Source organism: Sceloporus occidentalis, unplaced genomic scaffold, assembly GCF_023333645.1.
Source record: "Sceloporus occidentalis isolate IW3139 unplaced genomic scaffold, rSceOcc1.0.p SCAF_28, whole genome shotgun sequence".
NCBI classification, from domain to species: Eukaryota; Metazoa; Chordata; class Lepidosauria; order Squamata; family Phrynosomatidae; genus Sceloporus; species Sceloporus occidentalis.
In genome coordinates this window covers 5,053,317-5,075,783 of record NW_028317008.1, presented here as the reverse complement: position 1 = coordinate 5,075,783, position 22,467 = coordinate 5,053,317, and the positions used below count along the sequence as shown (strand labels likewise).

Below are 22,467 nucleotides of genomic sequence, written 5' to 3'. Positions count from 1 at the left end.
CAATTAAGTGATAGGCCTACACCACATCAATGTTTGGCTTAGTATATAGTGATAGGCGTTATGCTGCACTATTATCAGTGGCTGGCTCAATGTATAGTGATAGGGAGTACACTGTACCAATGTCAATGCCTGTCTCAATATATAGTTTTAGGTGTTATGCTGTACCCCCGTCAATGTCGGCCTCAGTATATAGTGATAGTTGTTATGCTGTACCCCCATCAATGTCTGCCTCAGTATATAGTGATAACAGTAATGCTGTACCGCCTTCAATGTCTGCGCCAGTATATAACGATAGAAGCTATGCAGTTTTAAAGTGTTTGGGGGGGGGTGCCACATACAGGATCCGCCCCAGGTGCCAAATGCTGTAGGTAAGCCCCTGAATATATACATTATGTCTATTGGGTTTAGCTGTGTACAGTTTATATACATGCAAAAATGTGAAGTGATTTTTTTCATTGTTTGCCTTTTTTTTTAGATTGTATTTATAATAATGTCTTACATTTCTGAACATAGTTTCAAAACAAAGTCTCTACTAAAAACTATATATAATTGTGTGGGTGTATTAATTGAGTATGTGGGACATTGTGGGTGAATAGAGACATAATAAAACATGACAATTTCTCTGGTAAAAAAAAAGCCCTAAATACATTTACTTATATAATAAATCATAAGATGATATACTTTGGTGCTCTAAGATTCACATGACCCCTAACCAAAATGATGTTGAGGGTCATGAGTCTTTCGTGTCTCAAAAACAAATGCAAAAAGGATGTGTTTATTCTCCTTTTTCTTGTGTGTCTTTAGTACATTTTTAGTATTCAATTAAATCTTATGAATACCTACCTTGTAATATGTTGTCTACTGTCTCCTACATCATGCGATGTTATGCATACGTTGCCTTAAATTTGGCATTTAAGAACTATAGGATTTTCACTTAAATATAACTAGAGAAAAACTACAAAACATTTTTTTAATTTTTGGAAAACATAAAACCAGGTATTATTCTTGACTTTTTGCTTAAACACAGGATGACATAAAACTGTAAAAATCCCTGAATGATTATATATTGACATTACAGTGTTTTGCGGTGCTGTGTATACTTTATGGAATAAAATAAGGGGAAGTTGGAAAGTGGTTTGCCATTTTATGAACTTCCTACTCCTTTAAAAATTTTCAAACGGAATGCTGCATTGAAACACTGGTGAAATACTGAACAGGTGTTTAGCACTAATGCTTCCGTTATTAGGGCATTGAATAATAAAAGATAAATGCATGCAAAGCCAAGTTAATATTGCGTTTTGCAGAATATAATGACAAAATGGAAATATTTAATTACTGGACATGCGCAGGTTCATAGATGTAAGAAGAAGTATGAGAGAGAAAGAAAACTACTTTAGAGCCAGTGAGTCTTTAATAATCCTCCCTTATAGCTAAAGTTCTATATTGAACCTGTGCTCACGGCAGTGGGAAATTGGTTATGTGTTACGTTTGATGCTTTTTAAAAAGCTCTAAATATTAACTTTCTTGCTGACCACAGAGCATATACTGCTGGTTCAGACACACTTTGAAATTCCAGTAACGGAATCAACCAAAGAACAGTGTTTCTTTCCTCACGTATGTGTGTAATTTTAACGTACAGAGATGAAATTTGGGTAAATGTATAAAAATATTATTGTCATTTGATGTAAACGATACACTGTGTGCACGATGATTAGGCAAGTGAGTATTTTGACCATAGCATCATTTATATGCATATTTTCCAACTCCAAGCTGTATAAACTTGAATGCTAATTGGATTTAAGCGTATCAGGCGATGTGTATTTGTGTAATGAGGGAGGGTGTGGCCTAAGGAGATAAACACCCTCTGTCAAGGTATGTATAATTATTAGGCAGCTTCCTTTTCTCAGGGAAAATGGATAGAAAAAGACATTTAGCTGACTCTGAAAGGTCAAAAATTGTAGAAAGTATTTCAGAGGAATGCAGCACTCTTGAAATTGCTAAGATATTGGGGCGTGATCATAGAACCATCAAACGTTTTGTTGCAAATAGTCAACAGGGTCGCAAGAAACAAGTTGAGAATAAAAGACGCAAATTAACTGGCAGAGATTTGAGAAGAATCAAACATGAAGTTACCAGGAACCCATTATCCTCCAGTGCTGTCATATTCCGAAACTGCAACTTTCCTGGAGTGTCCAGAAGTACAAGATATTCAGTGCTTTAAGACACGGCCACGGTGTCTAAGGCTGAAACCCGACCACCACTGAACAAGACACATAAGTTGAAACATCAACACTGAGCCAAGAAATATCTAAAGAGAGATTTTTCAAAGGTTTTATGGACTGATGAGATGAGAGTGTCTCGGTTTAGACAGATGGGCCTAGTAATGGGCACAGAGCTCCACTTCGACTCAGATGCCAGCGAGGTGGAGGAGGTGTATCAAAGATGAGCTAGTTGGTTTTTTAGGTTGAATATGGACTTAATTCCCAAACCTACTGCCAATTTTTAGAAGACACTGTCTTCAAGCAGTGGTACAGGAAAAAGTCAGCATTTTCAGGAAGATGATTTTTATGCAGGACAATGCTCCATCACATGCATTAAAGTACTTCCTACACTGCGTGGCTAGCCAGTAAAGGCCTTGAAGATGAAAAAATAATGACATGGCCCCCCTTCTTCACCTGACCTAAACCCTATTGAGAACTTGTGGGCCCTTCTTAAACGGCAGATTTACGCTGAAGGAAAACAGTACACCTCTTTGAATAGTGTCTGGGAGGCTGTGGTTGCTGCTGCACAAAAAGTTGATCGTCAACAAACTGACAGACTATGACTGTTATTGAAAAGAAGGGTGGCTATATCGGTCACTGATTTTTTTTGGAAATGTCACAAATGTTTATTTGCTTGTTTAGTATTCTCACTTTAATAGATGAAATAAACACGTAAAATGGGAAAATTACCGTTTTTCATTTAGTTGCATAATAATTCTGCACACTAATAATTGCCCAATAATTGTGCACACATAGATATTCTCCTAAGAAAGCCAAACCACACTTTTACTTTCTTAAATATTCAGGTTTAAGGTTTCTTAACATTTTGAATTGACAGAGAGCACTGTAATTGTTCAATAATAAAAGGAATCCTCAAAAATACAACTTTCCTAATAATTGTGCACAAAGTGTACACACTTCACAAGACTCACTGCTAATGCAATTTTTATAATGTACCATGTGAGGATCTTCCCACCACAAGGTGTTCATAGTTATTTATTATTTATTAATTATGTATTAATAATTATTTATTAAGTAATTTAATCAGACAGACATGTGTTAATCACTATGTTGCGACCACAAAGTATATGAACATGTTCTCATATAAGACTAGAGTAAGGAGGTGGTGGGTGACATAATTCTTTATAATATTCCAGTCGTTAACAAAATCAAACATTTTGTAATTTGCATGATAGAGAATAGAAACCACCAACAGAAAAGAAAATATAACACACTTCCTCTTGGCATAACTAAGTTATACAGCAAAACTCAAGGTAAACTGGACACTTGTGAGATAAAAACCTACTCATGCAGTTTAATTTTTTATGTACATTAAACAGTTTTTCAGAGCCAATACTCACTCAGTAAATAAAAAAGAATAGAATGGCATTTAAAGATTGCAAAAGGGTTGAAAATCAGAAAAGGGTAGCCAATGACAGTAAATGTCTTTAAATACACATACACAAGGACAAATAATTAAAGAAGGAAACTACTGGTCAATTAAAATCTGAGCCAAGTTGGTTAGTGACAATCAGAAGTATTAAATCATATTATTCCACTGTGTATACCATTGTAGAACTGATACCTGCAGGTCTGGATATTAATGCTACAAAAAAGCTTGCTGCAAGCATGTGATTGGCTGATGCAGGGCAATAGGACAAAACTGCTAAAGAAATTTAAAATAGATAAGGCCCCTGAGACAAATGGTATACAGGAACTTAGCCAACAGGGAACTTAGCCAACAAATAGTTACATCTTTGCTTCAGTAGCCTTTCCAGCAATATTTAGGGGGTACATGGGGGGGAGAGGGGCAAAAGTAGGAGCAATTACATGATACACATACATACAAACATACACACACACAAATATTTGCATTAAAAATTAACAAAATTCTATTAGTTTATTTCCAGCAACTCTGTAAAATATGCAACCAAGTCTTTCTGCATTAAACATCCCATTTTAACTATATAATATGTACATAGCAACTTGTCCCAGCACCCAGATTGCACCCACAGGATTTGCCCCGGCACCCAGATTACACAGAGACACAGGTCTTGCTCAGATTGCATCCGCAAGATTTACCCAGCCACTGGATTGCACCTGAATAGCCATAGGCCTATTCTCAGTCAGGCTTAAAGGCATATGTTATTCTATACTCTTTAGGCCCAAAGTTTCTGATTCCAAGAAGGTGATCTGATGGACCTTTCCAAGTCTCAATTTATTAGCAACTATGTAATGGCATTGGTTTTTTTTATTATCAATTTGGTCAAAGATTGGATGAACCAGTATTGTGGCATTGTGAGCTAGCCAAATGGTCTCGGGGTACCTCAGGTGTGACATTATCCTGGAAATATTCTGGTGGGATTCTATGAACTGCTTGCTAGTGCTACTGGATAACAGGCTCTAATTTAATTTTCAGAGACCCTGTCCTGCACTGGGATAGTTTTATTTTGTAGTAAGATACATTAGAGCATAATGTATCAAAGTAAGTCATATTGCATAATGTTTTGTAAAATCTCTTTACAGGTACAGATTTACCTTGGGTCACCACCAGCTGCCACCTTCTGTGGTTTGCATCCCAAATACAATAAAAAGGCACTGCACGCCTTTAAGAAATGGAGCGCCAACATATCCCAGCACGCTGTGTCTTAAAGGCACACAGAGCCATTTAATGAAGTCTATGGAGGCTGTGCTGAGTGGGTGCAGCCTCCATACTGTAAATGGGCCATTTGGTAAAAACAAAGATCTCACATCTAACACCAGGGGCTTGATTGTCCAAGAGGTCAATCTACCTCCCTGTTTTGTACCAGGAGGATTGTTGCCCCCTAAGCTAGAATATGTCCCAGTCTCCATATCTACTAGAATCAGATGCAGAATTGAGTATCTGCAACTATCATATAAAAAATGTACAACTAGTAATTACAATATATATTGGGGGGTTTTTCAGGACAAGAAGGGTTTTCTTTAGTGGTGAAAAAAAATGTTTTCTGCTATTATTTGAAAAATCTTTTACTCATTTACAACAGCCAATGATAAAACCTGCTAAATAGATTCTAATTCCAATATGTTTTTGCTTTTTTACACATTATAGGGAAATAAGTACAAATTGCTATTTCAAAACCATTTTCTTATTTCTATTAGGGACATCTTTGATGCCGGCCAATTCAATTTACCCCACCAAACCATATAATTCTGAAAACAAGTCACCCCAGGGTATTTCAAATGCTGGTAAGTTAATGCAAATTAAATTAAAAATGCAGAACTGGATCCACAGCCCACAGTTTTAGTGGTTCAACCCAAAAGAGCCCTGCCAGGCCAAGTTCCAAAGTAAGAAGAAATTATTATTGAAAAATATGACATATTTGAAATATGGTATATTTCAGCCAAATGTTAGTCCAATAAATAAAACATCCCGTTGATGAGCAACCTTTATAACTGAGTTTACTATAACTGAGTTTAAGAGTTGAATTATTTTACTTTCAACTTAATGGAGGCATTCATCAGAATTCCAATTATCCATTTGCACTATTACCCTCTTCCTAGTTCCTTGGTTTGTAGGAGAGCCATTTGTCTGAAGTGTCTCCTGCTTACCATTGTGCATGTGCAGTATACTACTCAGCATCAACCAGGTCCAGTTCTGGCTTCAATGAGATATCTAGCGGGTCTGATAAGAATTCCCATGTACATGGATTCAATGGGAGTGATTTGCTGATTGAAAAATGCATATGACAAAGTACTTTAATATGCATTCTTTGTTAGTGGGTCTGTATGGGACATATGATTATCCAGTGGTTTATTTAGCAGCTGCTTACTACATCTTTAGTGAATAAACCCGTTTTTTTAATTAAAATTACTAATCTTTTCTTGTTTTTTTTTCTTTCAAGCTGTTGCTATAAAGTGCTGTAGAAAGTGAAACTATTTACCATCTGGTTGTCCATACACTACTTTGCATTCATAAGAGCTATAATAAAGGTCTACAAAAGTTTATATAGTGAATACTTCTCTTTTAACTAGAAGAAAATACAAAACAAATTTGCTTCATTGGCATATATATGTTATAAATTAAGCTTTTCAAATAGCCATTTACAGTAGCTGTAACACACTTTTCAAAACACTATGCATACATATCCTTTACTCAAATAAGGGACAGCTGTGAGTTGTAATATGAAAATGTATAACATTTTAATCAATGTATATACTGTGATTTATCTTGAAATAAAAAATGACACTGTTAGCCAATGTGCAAATGGTAGTTTCATCGATAATAAATAGCATGGAGTGTCAATTATGGAAATAAGTTAAATCTACACTGACAATGATTATGTGTTAAACAGAATTTTTCTGAAAAAATAAGTGTGTGATTAATGAATAGTGAAGAATGATTAATGAATATTATGTTATCTACAAGCCAGTACCAGTAATACAAAAAATAATAAGAAAATGTTATCATAACTATCTTGGTAGTACACTATTAACATTTTTAGTTTTAGTATTTACTATTTACTGGACAGCTCTTAATAGTTCTCTTGGCTAGCCATTTCTGGATGTTCCCAGATGTATTTATCATATTGCAACCATCGGGAAAGTCCATGATACAAAAGATATTCACTCTCATCAGCTAACGTATGTGACACAAACAATACAGTGAAACGTAATTTTCAAGTTCCAATGTCATAAAGACAGACACACTAAATGGAAACTGATAATGCAATACTAAGACAAACAGCTCTTACAGCAACTGCCAATGGACACAAAGCATTACTTCCTCTTCTGTATACACATCTTTTCAATTGGCCCCAAACCACAAGGAGAAGTGTTTTGTAATCATGTAATCTCAACCATCAAAAACTTAATTTTAAATAACAAAAAAGGAGTATTATGTAGTCTTATGAATTTCTCTTTTTTCTGTTGTATTGATATGGAACACACACTGTTTAAAGAACATAAAATAACCATGTTTATTCAGACTTTATTATAAAGGAATGAATATACATAATAGACATCAATTAACAAATGCTTAAGGTATATGTTAGTCTGTATTTATTAAAACAGCTATGTATTTTTCCCAAGCAAATCACCATCTGCTTATAAGGATTAGCTTCATGATTCAAGAGCCAATCAGTCACTCCAAATCCATTGAGAGAGTACCGTATTTGCTCGATTATAAGACGACCCTGATTATAAGACGACCCCCCAAAATCTGAATATTCATTTAGGAAAAAAAGAAAAAGCCTGATTATAAGATGACCCTATAGGAAAAAAGTTTTACTAGTAAATATGAATTCATGTAAAAAAATTTTTGTTTTTCATTTCCTTTTATTTACCAACCTGCCCCCAGTTATGCTCATCTGCCCCGTTATGCACATCTGCCCCTAGGCATGCCTTATACCCTCCTATATGCCACTCTGCCCCATGTTATGCCTTTTAACCCCCTATATGCCAGAGTGGCATAAGGTGGTTAAAAGGCATATAATGGGACAGAGTGGCATATAGGGGGACACTTACAAACCCAGACACTAATATACCCAACCAGACACTTACCTACTTACTGAGACACTTACCTACCCACCCAGACACTTACTTACCCACTCTGACACTTACCTACACACTCTGGCACTTAGATACCCAGACACTAATGTACCCACTCAAGCACTTCACTCACCATGATGCCTCAGCAGGCGCTTGCTGCAGCTCCCACGGGATTACGGCATGTGTGACCCCACTAGGCCCCGCCTCCTCCAGAAAATTGAAGAGGTCTACTGGATCCGCTCTGGGACGGCACAGTGCCGCCGGGTCCCGGTCCTGCTTCTGGACCAATCTCCCCAACTGGCTCTGCTTCCCCGCAATGGCCGGGCTATCCCGGGAGTAGGAAGGTGCGCGCGTATGCAACCTCGGCTGCTGCCGGCACTTTCACCGGCGCTCGGTGATAGACGCCGGCAGCAGCTGAGGTTACCATACAGGAGGATCCAGGTCCCCTGCAGCGATGCGGGGGATCTGGATCTTAGTCTAATAGTCAGACCCCACATATTACACCATGTTATTATTTATTCAACAAAAAAAGCCAAAATGGAGAAGCCATGTGTGAAAATTTTATAGCTTGTAGAACCTGCTTTAGCAGAACTCAAGTAATAATTTTCTGCATGACTTTATCAGTCTCTCACATTATTGTGGAGGAATTTTGTTCCACCGTTCTTTACAATGTTGCTTCAGTTCACTCGGGTTGAGGTCTGAACTTTGACTGGGCCATCGCAACAACTTTTTTTTAGCCATTCTGCTGTAGATTTGCTGGTGTGCATGGCATCTTTGTCTTGTTGCATGACCCAAATTTGGCCAAGCTTTAGCTATCAAACAGATGGCCTGCAAGGTTTGACTGCAAGGTTCCCAGGTCTAGTGGCTACAAAACAAGCCCAAATCATCACCCCTCCACCACTGTGCTTGACAGTTGGTATAAGGTGTTTGTACTGATAGGCTTTGTTTGTTTTTCCCAAATGCAGCACTGTGCATTATGGCCAAACATCTCCACTTTGGTCTTGTCTGTCCAAAGGACTCAATTCCAGAAGTCTTTTGGTTAGTTCAGATGTAATTTTGCAAATCTAAGCCATGCTGCCATGTTTGTGTTAGAGAGAAGAGGCTTTCTACTGGCAACCCTTCCAAACAAACCATACTTGTTTAGTCTTTTTTTAATTGTACTGTCATGAGGCCTGTAGAGTCTGAGATGTAACTTTTGGGGTTTTTGCAATTTCTCTGAGCACGGTCTGACCTTGGGGTGAATTTGCTGGGATGTCCACTTCTAAGAACATTGGTAACTTGAAAGAGACCAGGAACCAGACAGACACAAAAAGGTAAAATGCAAAGCACCTTTATTGAGGTACCAGGCAAGATAGCAGAATTGTGAACCAAAAACGAAGTCCAAATAACATGCCACAGTCAATAATAATGGGCAATCAGACAGGCCATTTCAGGAATACAGGGGTCAGCGAAGAACTTTACTGGCGCCCACAGCGCCCTGACCTCAACCCCATCGAACACCTTTGGCATGAACTGGAACGGAGATTGCGAGCCAGGCCTTCTTGTCCAATATCAGCGGCTGAATTCACAAAAGCTCAACAGTATGAATGGACAAAAAATCGGAAAGAAACACCCCAAAATCTTATGTGGAAGCTGTTATAGCTGAAAAGAGGGAGCAACTACATATTAATGTCTATGTATTTAGAATGCGATGTCATAAAAGTTCCAGATGGTAATGACCAGGTGTCCCAATACTTCATACTAACGCGTGAAACAGGCAATTTTTGTTAAACCGAAGATGAATGCACAAGTCTAATGTGTACCAGCTGGATGAAGAGAAAAAAAGCTAGGAATGGAATATCACTTGGAATTGTATTAAATCAGTAAAAGGTATTATTTACCTAACAATATTATATTGCTATTTCCTTATAGTTTCACAGTTTCACTTTATAGTTTACATAGTTTCAAGTTGTGTAATAAAGTGATAATTTCACTGTAAAAAGATTTGCATTTCTACAAACTAAGGTAATGCAGTTATTAAAATGACTGCCATACTGCACTGCAATTACAAGAAATTTTACTAGAAAATGTATAGCTAAAGACACAACACAGTACTTTAGTGGAAAGCCAGTGTAGTTGTGTATTATTTTTTTTTTATTCAAGAACAAATACACGAATTATTAATACCCTTTTTGTTAACGAGACACATTTATATCTCACATATCTCTAGCCTGAGTGTCTTTGGTATGATCTCATATCTGATTCAGTGTTCTTATAAGGTATATGATCTTTATTGACCAAGACAAGCCTTTCTAGTCCCTCTAGCTTAACCTGCTGCTACCAGCTCTGGATGAATAACCTTTGTGCAATTGCTAAAAATCACAGTAGGCAGTATTTTTTCACTTTTATTGTTTATTATAAAACTTAATATAAGTGCTAAAACTGGTTCTACAATGCATTACTATGGAAAGCGACAATTAAAAAGAGTAATTACTTATTTGCGTATTAGTGTGTTATTGATTTGGTTTGCATATATGTGGTTTATAGCACTTTCTATGAGTTATTTTAACACAAAATATAAAAGTACAACTTCATAACATAGACAGTTTCTCACATGGCAACATTTGTATGTGGGCAAATACTGCCATCTGGTGGGAAAGTATCCACATTTCAGCACTGAATCATCACACCTGCTCCTGCTGAATTTCTGAGCATTACCGCCCGCAACGTGTGCGTTCCACTCCTGCACGCTCCCGCAACATATGTGTCCAATCCCGCCCACTCCCGCAAACATGTTGTCACAGCTTTTAGAGATTTCATTCCCTCATTCACAGATACTAATTAATTCCCTCATTCAGATACTAATCATTCACAGATACTCACATATTCCCTCAATCACACATACTCGTTCATACAAACTCCCCCACCCCCTTACCTGAACTGCAGAATTCCCGCGGACTACCACAAGGCTGCCTTCGCATTGCTTGCACACAGCATCTGTTCTCTTGGGAAGCAGGAATGGAACAGAGCTGACGTAAATTCACAAGCCTCCGCTGGGTTCCTGGGCAGAACAAGAAAAGAGATGCTATGTGCAAGCAGCCCGAAAGCAGCCTTGCGGGAGTGTGCGGGATTACTGGGACCCGCATGTACATTGTCTGACCACCCGCAACACCTGAAAAACTGCCCACACCCACAAGTTTTTTGATGGGTCCCGTGCTGGTAGGTCCAGTTCAATGCTTTAGTTTGAAGCTTCCCGCTGAATACAAGTGGTTATTTACACTCCAAAAGTGTAAGAGTGTAGCGTGTGACTGCGTGTAACCAGCTGGCTGCTGCGTGTATGAAATTTATTGTTACATCACCCAGATCTGGGACCTAGACTGAATCTCAGGGGCATTACACAAATCTCAAGTTTTGGATCATGAAAGTGTACATATATTAAAAAAGTTTTGGAACCACTGATCAGTGATTTCATTTCAAGAAAAATATTTTTGTAAAATATGATTGTGCAGAGGAGAGTGAGAGAACTAAAGGCTCATTTAATTTATTGATGTCAGTGCACCTAATATAATATATCAACAAGAAGGCCTAACCTACATGAGAAAAAAATGAAAAATATTAAAAATCATCTGAAATCCAAAAGAAATGTATATGTAATGGGAATTAATATGGATTAGCCCACTTTTGGGGATTAAACAGCCTCTACTCTTCTGGGAATGTTTTCCACAATAGTTTAAGTGTGTCCGTAGGAATGTGTGCCCATTCAGCCAAAAGAACATTTGTGAAGTCAGGCACTGATGTTGGACGAGAAGGCCTGGTTTTCTACCTGCACTACCTGGCAAAGAGAGGTAACCAGATGATATAGAAACACAACTCCAATCCTCCTATTAACAAACAGGTATTTCAGAACTTCAGTAGAGCTCATTCTGAGAATGGTCAGTCTATAGGTTTATGGTACGCAGAAACATAGAATTTGATAGCAGATAAGAACCATTCCTACCATCTCGTCTGCCCATTTTTCCCGATATAATGACTCCAACCTTAATCATTCCTTGGTCTTGTCTTAGATTCATGATAGCTTCATGCCTGTTCTGTGCATGTGTAAATTCCCTTGCTATATTAGCCTCTAGTGCTTCCACTGGGAGGGTTTAGAACCCCCAGTGACTACAACACTCATAACTTGTGCCAGTGTATGACCCATGCCCTGACCATCTGTTTTATTAATTCTTTGAATGCCAGTATGGAAAGGAATGAACACCTCAGTGCAAGGTAATGTAGCATTGTGTATGTATGTATGTGTAAGTAAGGTGTTAGATTGTGTGTACGTGTGTGTGTACATATGTGTGTGTACACATGTGTGTTTTCCCATACATGTGTACATATGACTGTGTACGTAAGTGAATGTATGTGTGTAAGTATATCCTTGGTGTAAACCCTGCATTGTTAGTGTAGATCAAATGAGAATCACATGGAAACAGAGACCACCTGAATAACACATTTATTGCAAACCTTTATATGCGTAAAACTGCAAACAAAAATATTTCTTATATATAAAATGTGTGCCAGTGTTAATTTGTGTATCTCAAATGCTAGTATTTTAACTCTTTGCATGCAGTAATTCTACCACCAGCCTTTGTCAATATGTAGCTTTTGTGGGTTTTTTAATACACATTGTACTTCAGGTATGAATTTACAGCTCCTGGTATATGCCACTGCCAAACACTCCTATTCATATTCTATCTTCTGAGTGCAGTGATAACACCTATGCATAGGTTTGTCGCTTTGTTTCAGGAATAAAAGACCACATTTGGAATGTGTGCATTTTTCAATTTGAAATTTTGGCATCTGGTCATCCTGCGCCAATGTCCTTCTTGGGACATCATTGAAGCTGTCCGATTTAACTTACAGCATCAAAACATATATTTTTGAAAACTAGACACCCCAGGGTATTACAAATTCTAGTATTTTAACTCTTGCTGTGCAAAAAATTCTAATATAGCATTTGTCAAAGTTTGTGGTATTAAATATTTTGTGTTTTTTCCCCCCAACACAATATATTTTAGGTGTAGATTTACAGCTCCTGACAAACAACACCCCAATATTTGTTCAACAACATCTCCTGAGTACAGTAATACTACCCATGGGTTTGGGGCTAAAAGGCCACATTTAGGGGTTGCACATTTTTTTGTCATTTTGACATCTGGTTAATCTGTGCCCATGTCCTATTTGGATATCGTTGAACCTAGTCAGTTCAATTTACCCCATCAAACCATACATTTTCTTAAAACTAGACACCCCAGGGTATTTCAAATGCTAGTACTCTTTCCATGTCAGGATTTTGGGAAAAACACAGCAACAATTTAAGGACTTGCTCATAAAAATACACTGTTTTACATTTTTGGACATAATTTCTTTTAATGGAATGATTCCCCTTACGGTGTCATAGTAACATCACTGGGGTCTTTTTAGTCTTTCATTTTATTAAATAACTATTTAAAAAATATATATATTTTTTTCTTTACTGATCACATAGTGATTTTTGTGCTGAGCTCCATTGAATTGCATGGTTGGCTGTAGATCCTCCGAGAACTCTTTTATTTTGAATGTGCACCTTGTTAGAAGCAGCATGTCCCTTTCAAATGGCGTTTTTAAATGCTCCAATGAGCAATCGATTGGGGCCCCTGACTTTTTTTGTGTCGCTTAATGCCTCAATATCGAGGCACTTCAACAACACTGGCTGAGTATAGAAGGTGATTGTTGATCATCTGCTAAGCACTTTTTTTTGTCACTTGGAGCTGCCATATTTGAAAGGCATCCAGCCTTTTAATATGGTGAATACGATTGCTCCTAGGAACGGTTGAATGGGGCCCCTACATTTTCAGCTAAGCAAAGAAAACGATTGTTGATCACTTAATATACTCGTTTGACGCTACTACATGCCAGGCACGCCTATTGTCGTTAAGGGGATGCACTTCTGTTATGTGTCTGGCACGTCAATTGTCATCAAGGGGTTCACCATATAACATAGTGAATGTGGGCATGGTTGTTGGGGGGGCAGCATTTCATCCTTGGAACAAGTCTTGAGCTGACCCTGGTGGCATTCTATGACTACGTTTTGCTATGTTGAAAGATGTTGCGATCTTCAGTACGACCCATTCTACTGCCAATGTTTTCCTTGGAGATGGCTGCCTATGCGCTTGATCTTCTACACTTAAACAGAATAATCAAAGTTCTTGTGGAATACAACCCACATGACACTCTGCAAGACTGATGATGTAAATACATATTTGGTATACAAGAACAAATTATTCAACTAGTAAATTGTGATAGACATAGACTGAGTAACTTCTCGGGCACTAAAATATGAAAATCCCCATATGTGCTAATATACCTGTCAATATTAGTCCCTACATTTTAAATGGCCAAAGAGGGACACTTTTTCTGGGTATGAGCTGTACTTCACCAAGACTTTTTTATGCAACTTTTAAGAGACAGAGAGCCAGACACCCAGACACCCTTAACGCACGTCGCACTAGGTGCTTATTCATTTAACGGGAGTTGTGCTGAGTGCCACTTACTTTTGCTGCTTGTATATATTTATTTGGAAGTTCCTGCGGGAACTTTGCCACTCTGCCCCTTCATTCCTCTTGTATCTGTATGTCAATTGCTGTATTGTACTTGTCGTTATCTGTATTATTTTCTTCTTTGTACAGCGCTGTGGAATCTGTTGGCGCTTTATAAATAAAGTATAATAATAATTTGGAGGGTCAGAATCCTGCCCCCGGTTCCCAGAGCACTATTTCTGATCAGGAGTGGGAGGCTTGCCAGTAGTAGACTTTTGTGACCATTTAATTCAAAAACACAATTTCTGCTTCTTATATAGACATTATTATAACTTTTAGGGATGTAGAACACGTGGATACACTCATACCCATCAAATAGTTTAAGATAACGCAAAAGAAGGAAAGACGGAGTGGGGATTAGATGCCTAAACAGGGACACATGGGTGGTATGTATTTACATACAGTGCAGGGCTGGAACAGGAAGAACCAAACACATGAATATAAGGCAGCACAAAAAATCACCAACTGTGAAAATCTATGGGTCACGCGTACCCGTCATTGATCAGCAAAACAATCATTGCCATTGTGTAGCCTACACAGTGCGATTTAGAACAGGTTGTACCTGCCCAACTGCTAATCACCCTTTTGATGACGAAACTGCTTTCGCGATTCAGCAGATTCGACGCGGATGGAGGAAAAAAAAAAGCCACTTAAAATAAAGCAATATCCAGTATATTTGCGGTTATAGTCAGGAATCATATGCTCATAGGCTGTTTTTATATAAATCTCTAAAATAATTTACTTTGATTTTGTTGGGTTTTTTTTGTGTCGAATCTAACGTACGTTAATACGTAGGCCGACTTCGATGTGACGTGGAACTCTGAGCAGTACTTCCTGGTGTGAGACCGAACGGAGGAAAATCCGCTGTGGTGTGTGGGGAGGACGTTGAACGACTCGAAATGGGTGAGAATGGGATCGGTTAGGAAGGGAGCCTGGGTCTCTTATATGTATACACGGTGTAAAATGTACAGAGACGCCATTCGTTAATATTATAGCCATACATATAGGGTGTATAGATCCCCCTCGCCAATTAACGACTGCGAAATCTCAACCCCAGAGTATAGGTGGTGTCCTTTATCTTATGTCACTTCTGATATGTAGGCTCTAATATTGTGACCGTGGCTCTCTAAACCATGAGTATACTGGTTTGCAGTAGTTTCATTTAACGTCAGTGCTGACTTAACTGGTAAACCTGGGGTTTACATAAAAAAGTGGTGTAAACTGTATAAAATGATTACTGCTGAGAAAATCAGTTCTTCACCTGCTAAACCAAAAGAGAAAAGTGATCTTAAAATATAGCTACTACATTGTAAAAGTTGTGTCTCTGTAAAATGTAGACTAGATCGTTTAGACTCATGTATCAATTACATTAACGACAAAAACCAAAAATATTTCAGGTTTATTCTGTAGCATTGAATAAAAACATCAAGGACAAAAAGACTCACATTTGGTACTCGATACAAGTGCAGAGAGCGGAATACGCTAACGAGATCCCCGGCGTTTTCTCGAGGGTGATCTGAGATAGTATCGGCGCCTATATTTAATAAACGTGTATTTTCACTTAAATAGCTTGTTGTGCCACTTTTCCTTTGTTTTATTGTTACATGAAAAGTTGGCGGCATGGGCACCGACTACTCTAGTTTTAAGCTTGCCTGAAAAGAGCGTGCATATTGCTGTACGGTCCTTGTGCATGTTTAGCGGAAGCCCTGGATGTCCTCATTGAGATGAAGGCTGAGATATAATTGGATTATAAAGCCTGCGGACACAGTGGAAGGGATGATAACTCTTCCACATCAACAATTTCTTTGTGAACAACATTTGGGGTGTAAACTGTTTTACTTGAGGGTGCCAAGCAATCCTGCGTGAGAGTATGAAGGAGTCTCACCCGGACTGCCTTTTCAGCTGTAGTTCTAGAAAAACAGACATACAATTGTCCCAGACTAAATACTAGTTGGGACAAATATATTTGACTTTTGTTCATTGCAATGCTTTTGCATGCTCATTGCAAAAGTTAAACGTACTGGAAATTGCCTTTTGTTTCAGAATGAAAGGAAAATCTCTTTTGAGGAGCCAAATCAACATAGTATCCATGCTACTGTAAACACTGTCGCTGGCCATTTAGAGTGCCTGACGTTTGCAGCAATGCATAGAGCATAAGAACTAGGATTTACAAAGACAACAGGCAAGGAGGGCCTTGCTCAAATGAGCTTACAATCTAGACGAAGTGCCTGAAGTGAGAGTTGTTTCGATTCTTCTACTTTATGAAGGCTCATTCCCAATAAATCCTTCTGCTACAATATGCCCATTTTATTTGCTTTGTTTATTTGTGCGACATTGTCTTATTTGTATATAAATACTTTCAGAACCAACATATTTAATGGCTCTATTTTTTTTTATAGTGTATACGTATATAGATATGGTATTGTGACTAGACTGTAACTATTGATATTCACTATTCCTGAATTGCAATCTCTTTTACAGGGGGTTTCTTTTCCAGCATCTTCTCCAGCTTGTTTGGAACTCGGGAAATGAGAATTCTAATTCTGGGTTTAGATGGAGCTGGAAAGACCACAATTCTGTACAGGCTGCAAGTGGGAGAAGTTGTCACTACCATTCCAAGTATGTGTATTTATTTGTATATGCGGGCATGGCGACCTGCTTCCTAGTTTTGAGCATCCTAGACCTGTTAACTTTACATGGCAGAGCCAAGTTGCAAGAAGAATTATCCACTTGAAAGATTTCAAGATTCAAGATTTATTTAAAATTATTCAGTATAACTGAAGGATGAGGATGGAGGATAAATGAAACAAACTCCCAGCAAAAGTGGTAAAGGGTTAATACAGTGAGGGAGTTAAAATATACATGGGAATGGTGTATGGTTATCCTGAATATAAGACAGAGGACAGATAAACGTTTGAGTCTCCTACAGCAGAAATAAGAGGTGGATTACAAGGGCTGAATAGTTCTGATCTGCCTTGAAATTTCTTGTTTCTAGAAAGGAAAATGGAAGGGGTTGTTTGGTGCAGCATTATAAACTTTTATGGCTGATATTACATTCAGTTGAGAAAGAAGCTTTGTGAGGATATACAGCACACTGCTGCCTTTGGCTTATCGGAATATTTCAACCCTCATGCTTTTCACTCAGCTGAACATTTCAACCCCCAGACAAAACTATGCATAATGATCAGCTAACCCTACAAACAAGGGCTCTGCTGACCCAGTGTGATGTAAATATGTGAAGTGTAGGCCAAGCACTTTCCTGTCTGATTGGCTACTTGTCCTGTCAATCAGTGACAGAGAAATGCTCCCATTGATCTTAATAGAAGTACTTCCCTGCCATTGATTGACATGTGGCTGCAAATTCAAAGTCAAGTAAGTGCTTTAATAGCCATTTGTTTTTAAAGCATGCATATTATCCACAGTACTTTAATACTCATTCTTCTATCAGGGATGTCATGGGCATTAGACTATCCTTTTAAACTATTATTTAATAATTGAGCACTGGCCTATGCTCTGTATTACATTAAATTGCACACTTGTCATTTGTTCTGAGCTGTCATTGCTACTTGACAACATGACAGAGCTGGTATTGTTTTTCAAATCTGTGTATTTTTTAATTTCTATGGAATCTTCCAAAGTACGGGAATCATGCCTTACCAAAGGGCAGTTTCTACCTTATTACAGTAGAACATGAAACGGGTAATTCACGGTGCCATATACCTATAAAATACCTAAGATTTATTTTTCTTTTTTTTTCAGCAATTGGTTTTAATGTTGAGACAGTGACATACAAGAACTTGAAATTCCAAGTGTGGGATTTAGGAGGTCAAACAAGTATCAGGTATTGTGCTGGTGTGAATACCACAGGTTAAATACTGTTTAATTTATTAACTCTAATTACTGTTTTAGATTTGCAGTCTTTTTTAAGGGTCAAAATTATATATATATATTGCACATACATACAGATTATTTCTTACTCTGAATGGTGACACTAGCTAGGTCAATATTTCTGGTATCTGTTTATGAATTGTAGCTGTCCATTGGTACATATGAGTTTTTAGACTACCAAAAACATTTTTACGTTTCAAGTCCACATAGCCAGACAGTTGGTGACAAAAAAAAGTATCCCTAACAAAGGATTGTAACATTTTTCTGCTGAAAAATAACTTTTGTTTCCCCCCCAGACCCTATTGGCGCTGCTATTATTCCAACACTGATGCTGTGATATATGTGGTAGACAGCTGTGATAGAGACAGACTTGGGATCTCCAAATCAGAGCTTGTTGCCATGTTGGAGGTAAAGCACCACGTAGACAGTAAAACAAAAACCAGTGGATCAGAAACATCAATTATAGAAAGCTACAATAGTGATGAAACTTTTGAATGCTAGTGTATTATCTGGATCATCAAATCTTGTAATGGTTTATTGGTTCAATTAAATTATATGGTGATTAAGTAACTCACCTGTTAAGTGGATCATGATTATCAGTATGTTTTTTTTATTATTTTATCAAATGTAGCCGGATAAGCTATAAAACGGATGTAAATTAAGGAACTCCTAATTGCAGTCTTTTGAAATGGATTAAATGTCTGTTTGATCCATGCTTAAGTAAAAAGCAACAGTACTATTAATCTGTTCAAAATGTAACTTTCCTTTAGGAAGAAGAGTTGAAAAAAGCCATTTTGGTTGTATTTGCAAACAAACAAGATATGGAACAGGCAATGACTCCTACGGAAGTTGCAAATTCTCTTGGTTTACCAGCTTTGAAAGATCGAAAATGGCAGATTTTCAAAACATCAGCTACAAAGGGCACTGGACTGGATGAAGCAATGGAATGGTAAAGATACAATTGTATCTGTTTCTTAGCCAGAGCTGCTGCTGCTATTCTTGTCATTGTAATGTTTCCCATAACGAGTAGCGATTTGTCTGTATAGTATGTGGAGGGTTCATTGGGAGATGGGGCCAAGAGGACACAATGGAGCAACATGCAGTGAAGCACATAACTGTAGAATATACTGTACTTTTATAGGTGTTTGCATTTTTCACTTATTGTAGAACAGGCCAGTCTTGGTGCAGTTTTTAAGGATGTACATAGGTTTAATTATTTGTATAGTTGTTTTTCTTGGTACCTAGAGATGACAAACATCTTTATTACCAAAAAGTTAATTCACCTGCTCCCATAATCAAGCCCCTTACTACAGTGTGTTCCTATCAATTGTATAGATGTAACCATCAGGGGGTTTGTAAAAATAGCTGTTCTGGTGCAAATGGGTAATAGGGATAACATTTCAATAGTTTTTACAGTAACTGAACTAGTTTGCAAGAGAATTGCTATTTTTATTGAATTAAACTACTCTTTTCTACGTTGCAGGTTGGTGGAGTCCCTGAAGAGCAGGCAGTAAAACTCTTACCACTCCACAAATGTGGCTGTATGTACATAGAACTCACCACCACCTGGACTTATCAAGAAGGATGTTAGAGATGCATCATCTATTCTCAAACTGCAGTGTACCATACTGTGCTATCACATGTGCTTTATCTATAAGTAGTGTAGCTTTACTTTATTTATATGAAATGTTTGTAATGACAATGGATCTTTGGAGAATGCACTTGGGTGTGAGGCCATTTTTCTTTGGGGTGGAGTATTTTTAATACTATAACAAAATGTCAACTACAATCTTATGGAGAGAATAGCCATAAACTACGTAGTTCAGTTTTCTTAGCTCTGTGGCAAAAGATTTTAAATTCTTCCAAAATAAACCATTTCTTTAATGACCTCTCTTGGAAATCTTTAACAAGCGATACTTGCTTGACCACGAAAATAGTGAAGTATAAAAATGATATATATCACACGTCTTAAAAGGACTGCTGCATTTATACAATTTTTCTGGGGGGGAGGAAAATACCAGTCTACAACTGCTAGATGCATGTGCTTTAGGCAGAGTAAAATCAAACATTCCCTGTGGTTGGACTGCAACAGTTAATTTGGACATCCTGAAACTGTATGTATGAAGTCTGGATTTTATCAGTTCCGTTCTGAAACTTCTTGTGGAAACACACCCTTTACCCAGTTTTAAACTCTATATTCTGTTAATGTTAATAAACATGATCTATTAAACTGTCAGAAGTATTGTGGGTTCACAACGGGAACATTATACATTTCAGCTTTAATTATAAAATGTCAATCAGTACATTAAACTGTACAATAGTGTAAGAATGCTTCACACTGGTTGCCTCAGAGGTATATTAATGTACTTCAACCACACTCCATATATATATATACACTATTTTTCACTGCACAAAAGAGTCCTATAGTCTTTTTCATTGAACCATTGCTAAATTTTTAAGAGTATCGCTACGTGGTTTTTTGGCTTTATAGCCAGGGCGCAGGAACTCAATTTTTCTTTTTTTCGACTCAATTTTGTTTTTGTGTTTTTTAAGCTTCTTCTTAGCTGCCAGGTCTGGATTAGCCACCACCTAAAATTAAAACAAAACATGTTGAAATTCAAGCACAGGCATTTTCCATTCTGGATCTCAATTGACAATGCTGTTTTTGTACTAGTGTACACAACCAAAAATCCTTAAAATGGGGTATTTAAGTTAGGGATGAAAATGGTATCTTCAAAACTTGCACATAAAGCAGAAGTTAATTTGATTTCAATACTTAATATATTTACAAACCAGCCAAACTTTTTTTAAAAATAAGGGAAATCCATGGTGGATTTCTCCAGCAGTATCTGCCCAGGCCACCAGTCATATAAGTGTCTTAGTTGACAGTAAATTTACCTGTAGCGACCAGTGTCAGGCAGCTGCTGCTAAGGCAAATAAAATCATGGGGTGCATCAAAAGGGGCATAGATGCCCACGACAAGGAAATAATTCTACCACTGTACAAGTCACTAGTCAGACCACACATGGAATACTGTGTACAGTACTGGGCACCAGTGTACAAGAAAGATATAGTGGAGCTGGAGAGGGTTCAAAGACGGGCAACCAGAGTAATAAGGGGAATGGGAGGACTACAGTACCCAGAAAGATTATCAGAATTAGGGTTATTTAGTTTGGGAAAAAAGACGGCTTAGGGGGGATTTAATAACTATGTATAAATATATAAGGGGACAGTACAGAGATCACTCCCAGGACCTATTTATACCCAGGACTGTATCTATAACAAGGGGACATCCTCTACGGTTGGAGGAAAGAAGGTTTCTACACCAGCACAGACGGGGGTTCTTTACAGTAAGAGCGGTGAGATTATGGAACTCTCTGCCAGAGGAAGTGGTGATGGCAAACTCAATAAAAGAGTTCAAAAGGAGCCTGGACGTGTTTCTTGAAAGCAATAATATTACAAGTTATGGATATTAGATTAATAGGGACAGAACGTTGATCCAGGGATTTATTCTGATTGCCATATTTGGAGTCGGGAAGGAATTTTCCCCCAGGTATGGGGCAATTGGCATCTGCTTCATAAAGGTTTTTTTGCCTTCCTCTGGATCAACACAGTAGGGACACAATATGTATATAGGTTGAACTTGATGGACTTTGGTCTTTTTTCAACCTTATGAACTATGTTACCATGTTACTATATCATATTAATTCAGCAATCCTGCTGTTGTATGCATATAGTAGCTGAGAGGTCCCTTTAAACTTCCTTGGTGTATATTGATTTCAATGGAAGAGCTTTCACTGCCGATTTTGCACCAGAATCACTTTTTATAAGTAAGCCCCATTTGTTCCCATACATTTCTCATCGCTTTTTTTCCCACACATATTTAGGAACTTTTTTGTGTTATTCTGGATCATTGTTGCTGCTTTAAGTAGAGCTCTTTCACATGTTACAGAAAATATAGCACTCCTGACAATCCCTGGATTACATGCATGTTTTTTAAGACAGCTAATACAATTTCATGAAACCTTGTAGTGATCACTTAACGTTCCGGTAACAGCCCTAAGTGTATTGTAAGAGGATCTCTAGACATAACAAATGAGCGTAAGATTCCCTAATTCCCAATATTGCGGTGACTTTTACATAGGTTCAAATAGAAGTCAATAAATTATGTACTTATGATATATATATAT

General features: G+C 37.7%; 1 protein-coding gene and 1 pseudogene across 1 annotated transcript; one reads left to right on the top strand and one right to left on the bottom strand.

Moving 5' to 3' along the window:
- Positions 1 to 1,912: 1,912 nt before the first annotated feature.
- LOC149299717 (ADP-ribosylation factor-like protein 1) lies at positions 1,913 to 19,791 on the top strand. The gene is made up of 6 exons (XM_089486018.1): positions 1,913 to 2,198; positions 16,871 to 17,008; positions 18,149 to 18,230; positions 18,574 to 18,685; positions 19,048 to 19,226; positions 19,761 to 19,791. The coding sequence occupies exons 1-6, from the start codon at positions 1,913 to 1,915 to the stop codon at positions 19,789 to 19,791; spliced, it is 828 nt and encodes a 275-aa protein (XP_089342144.1).
- Positions 19,792 to 20,710: 919 nt separating this feature from the next.
- Positions 20,711 to 22,467, bottom strand: part of LOC149299716 (small subunit processome component 20 homolog) — a 54,676-nt pseudogene continuing 52,919 nt past the window's right edge.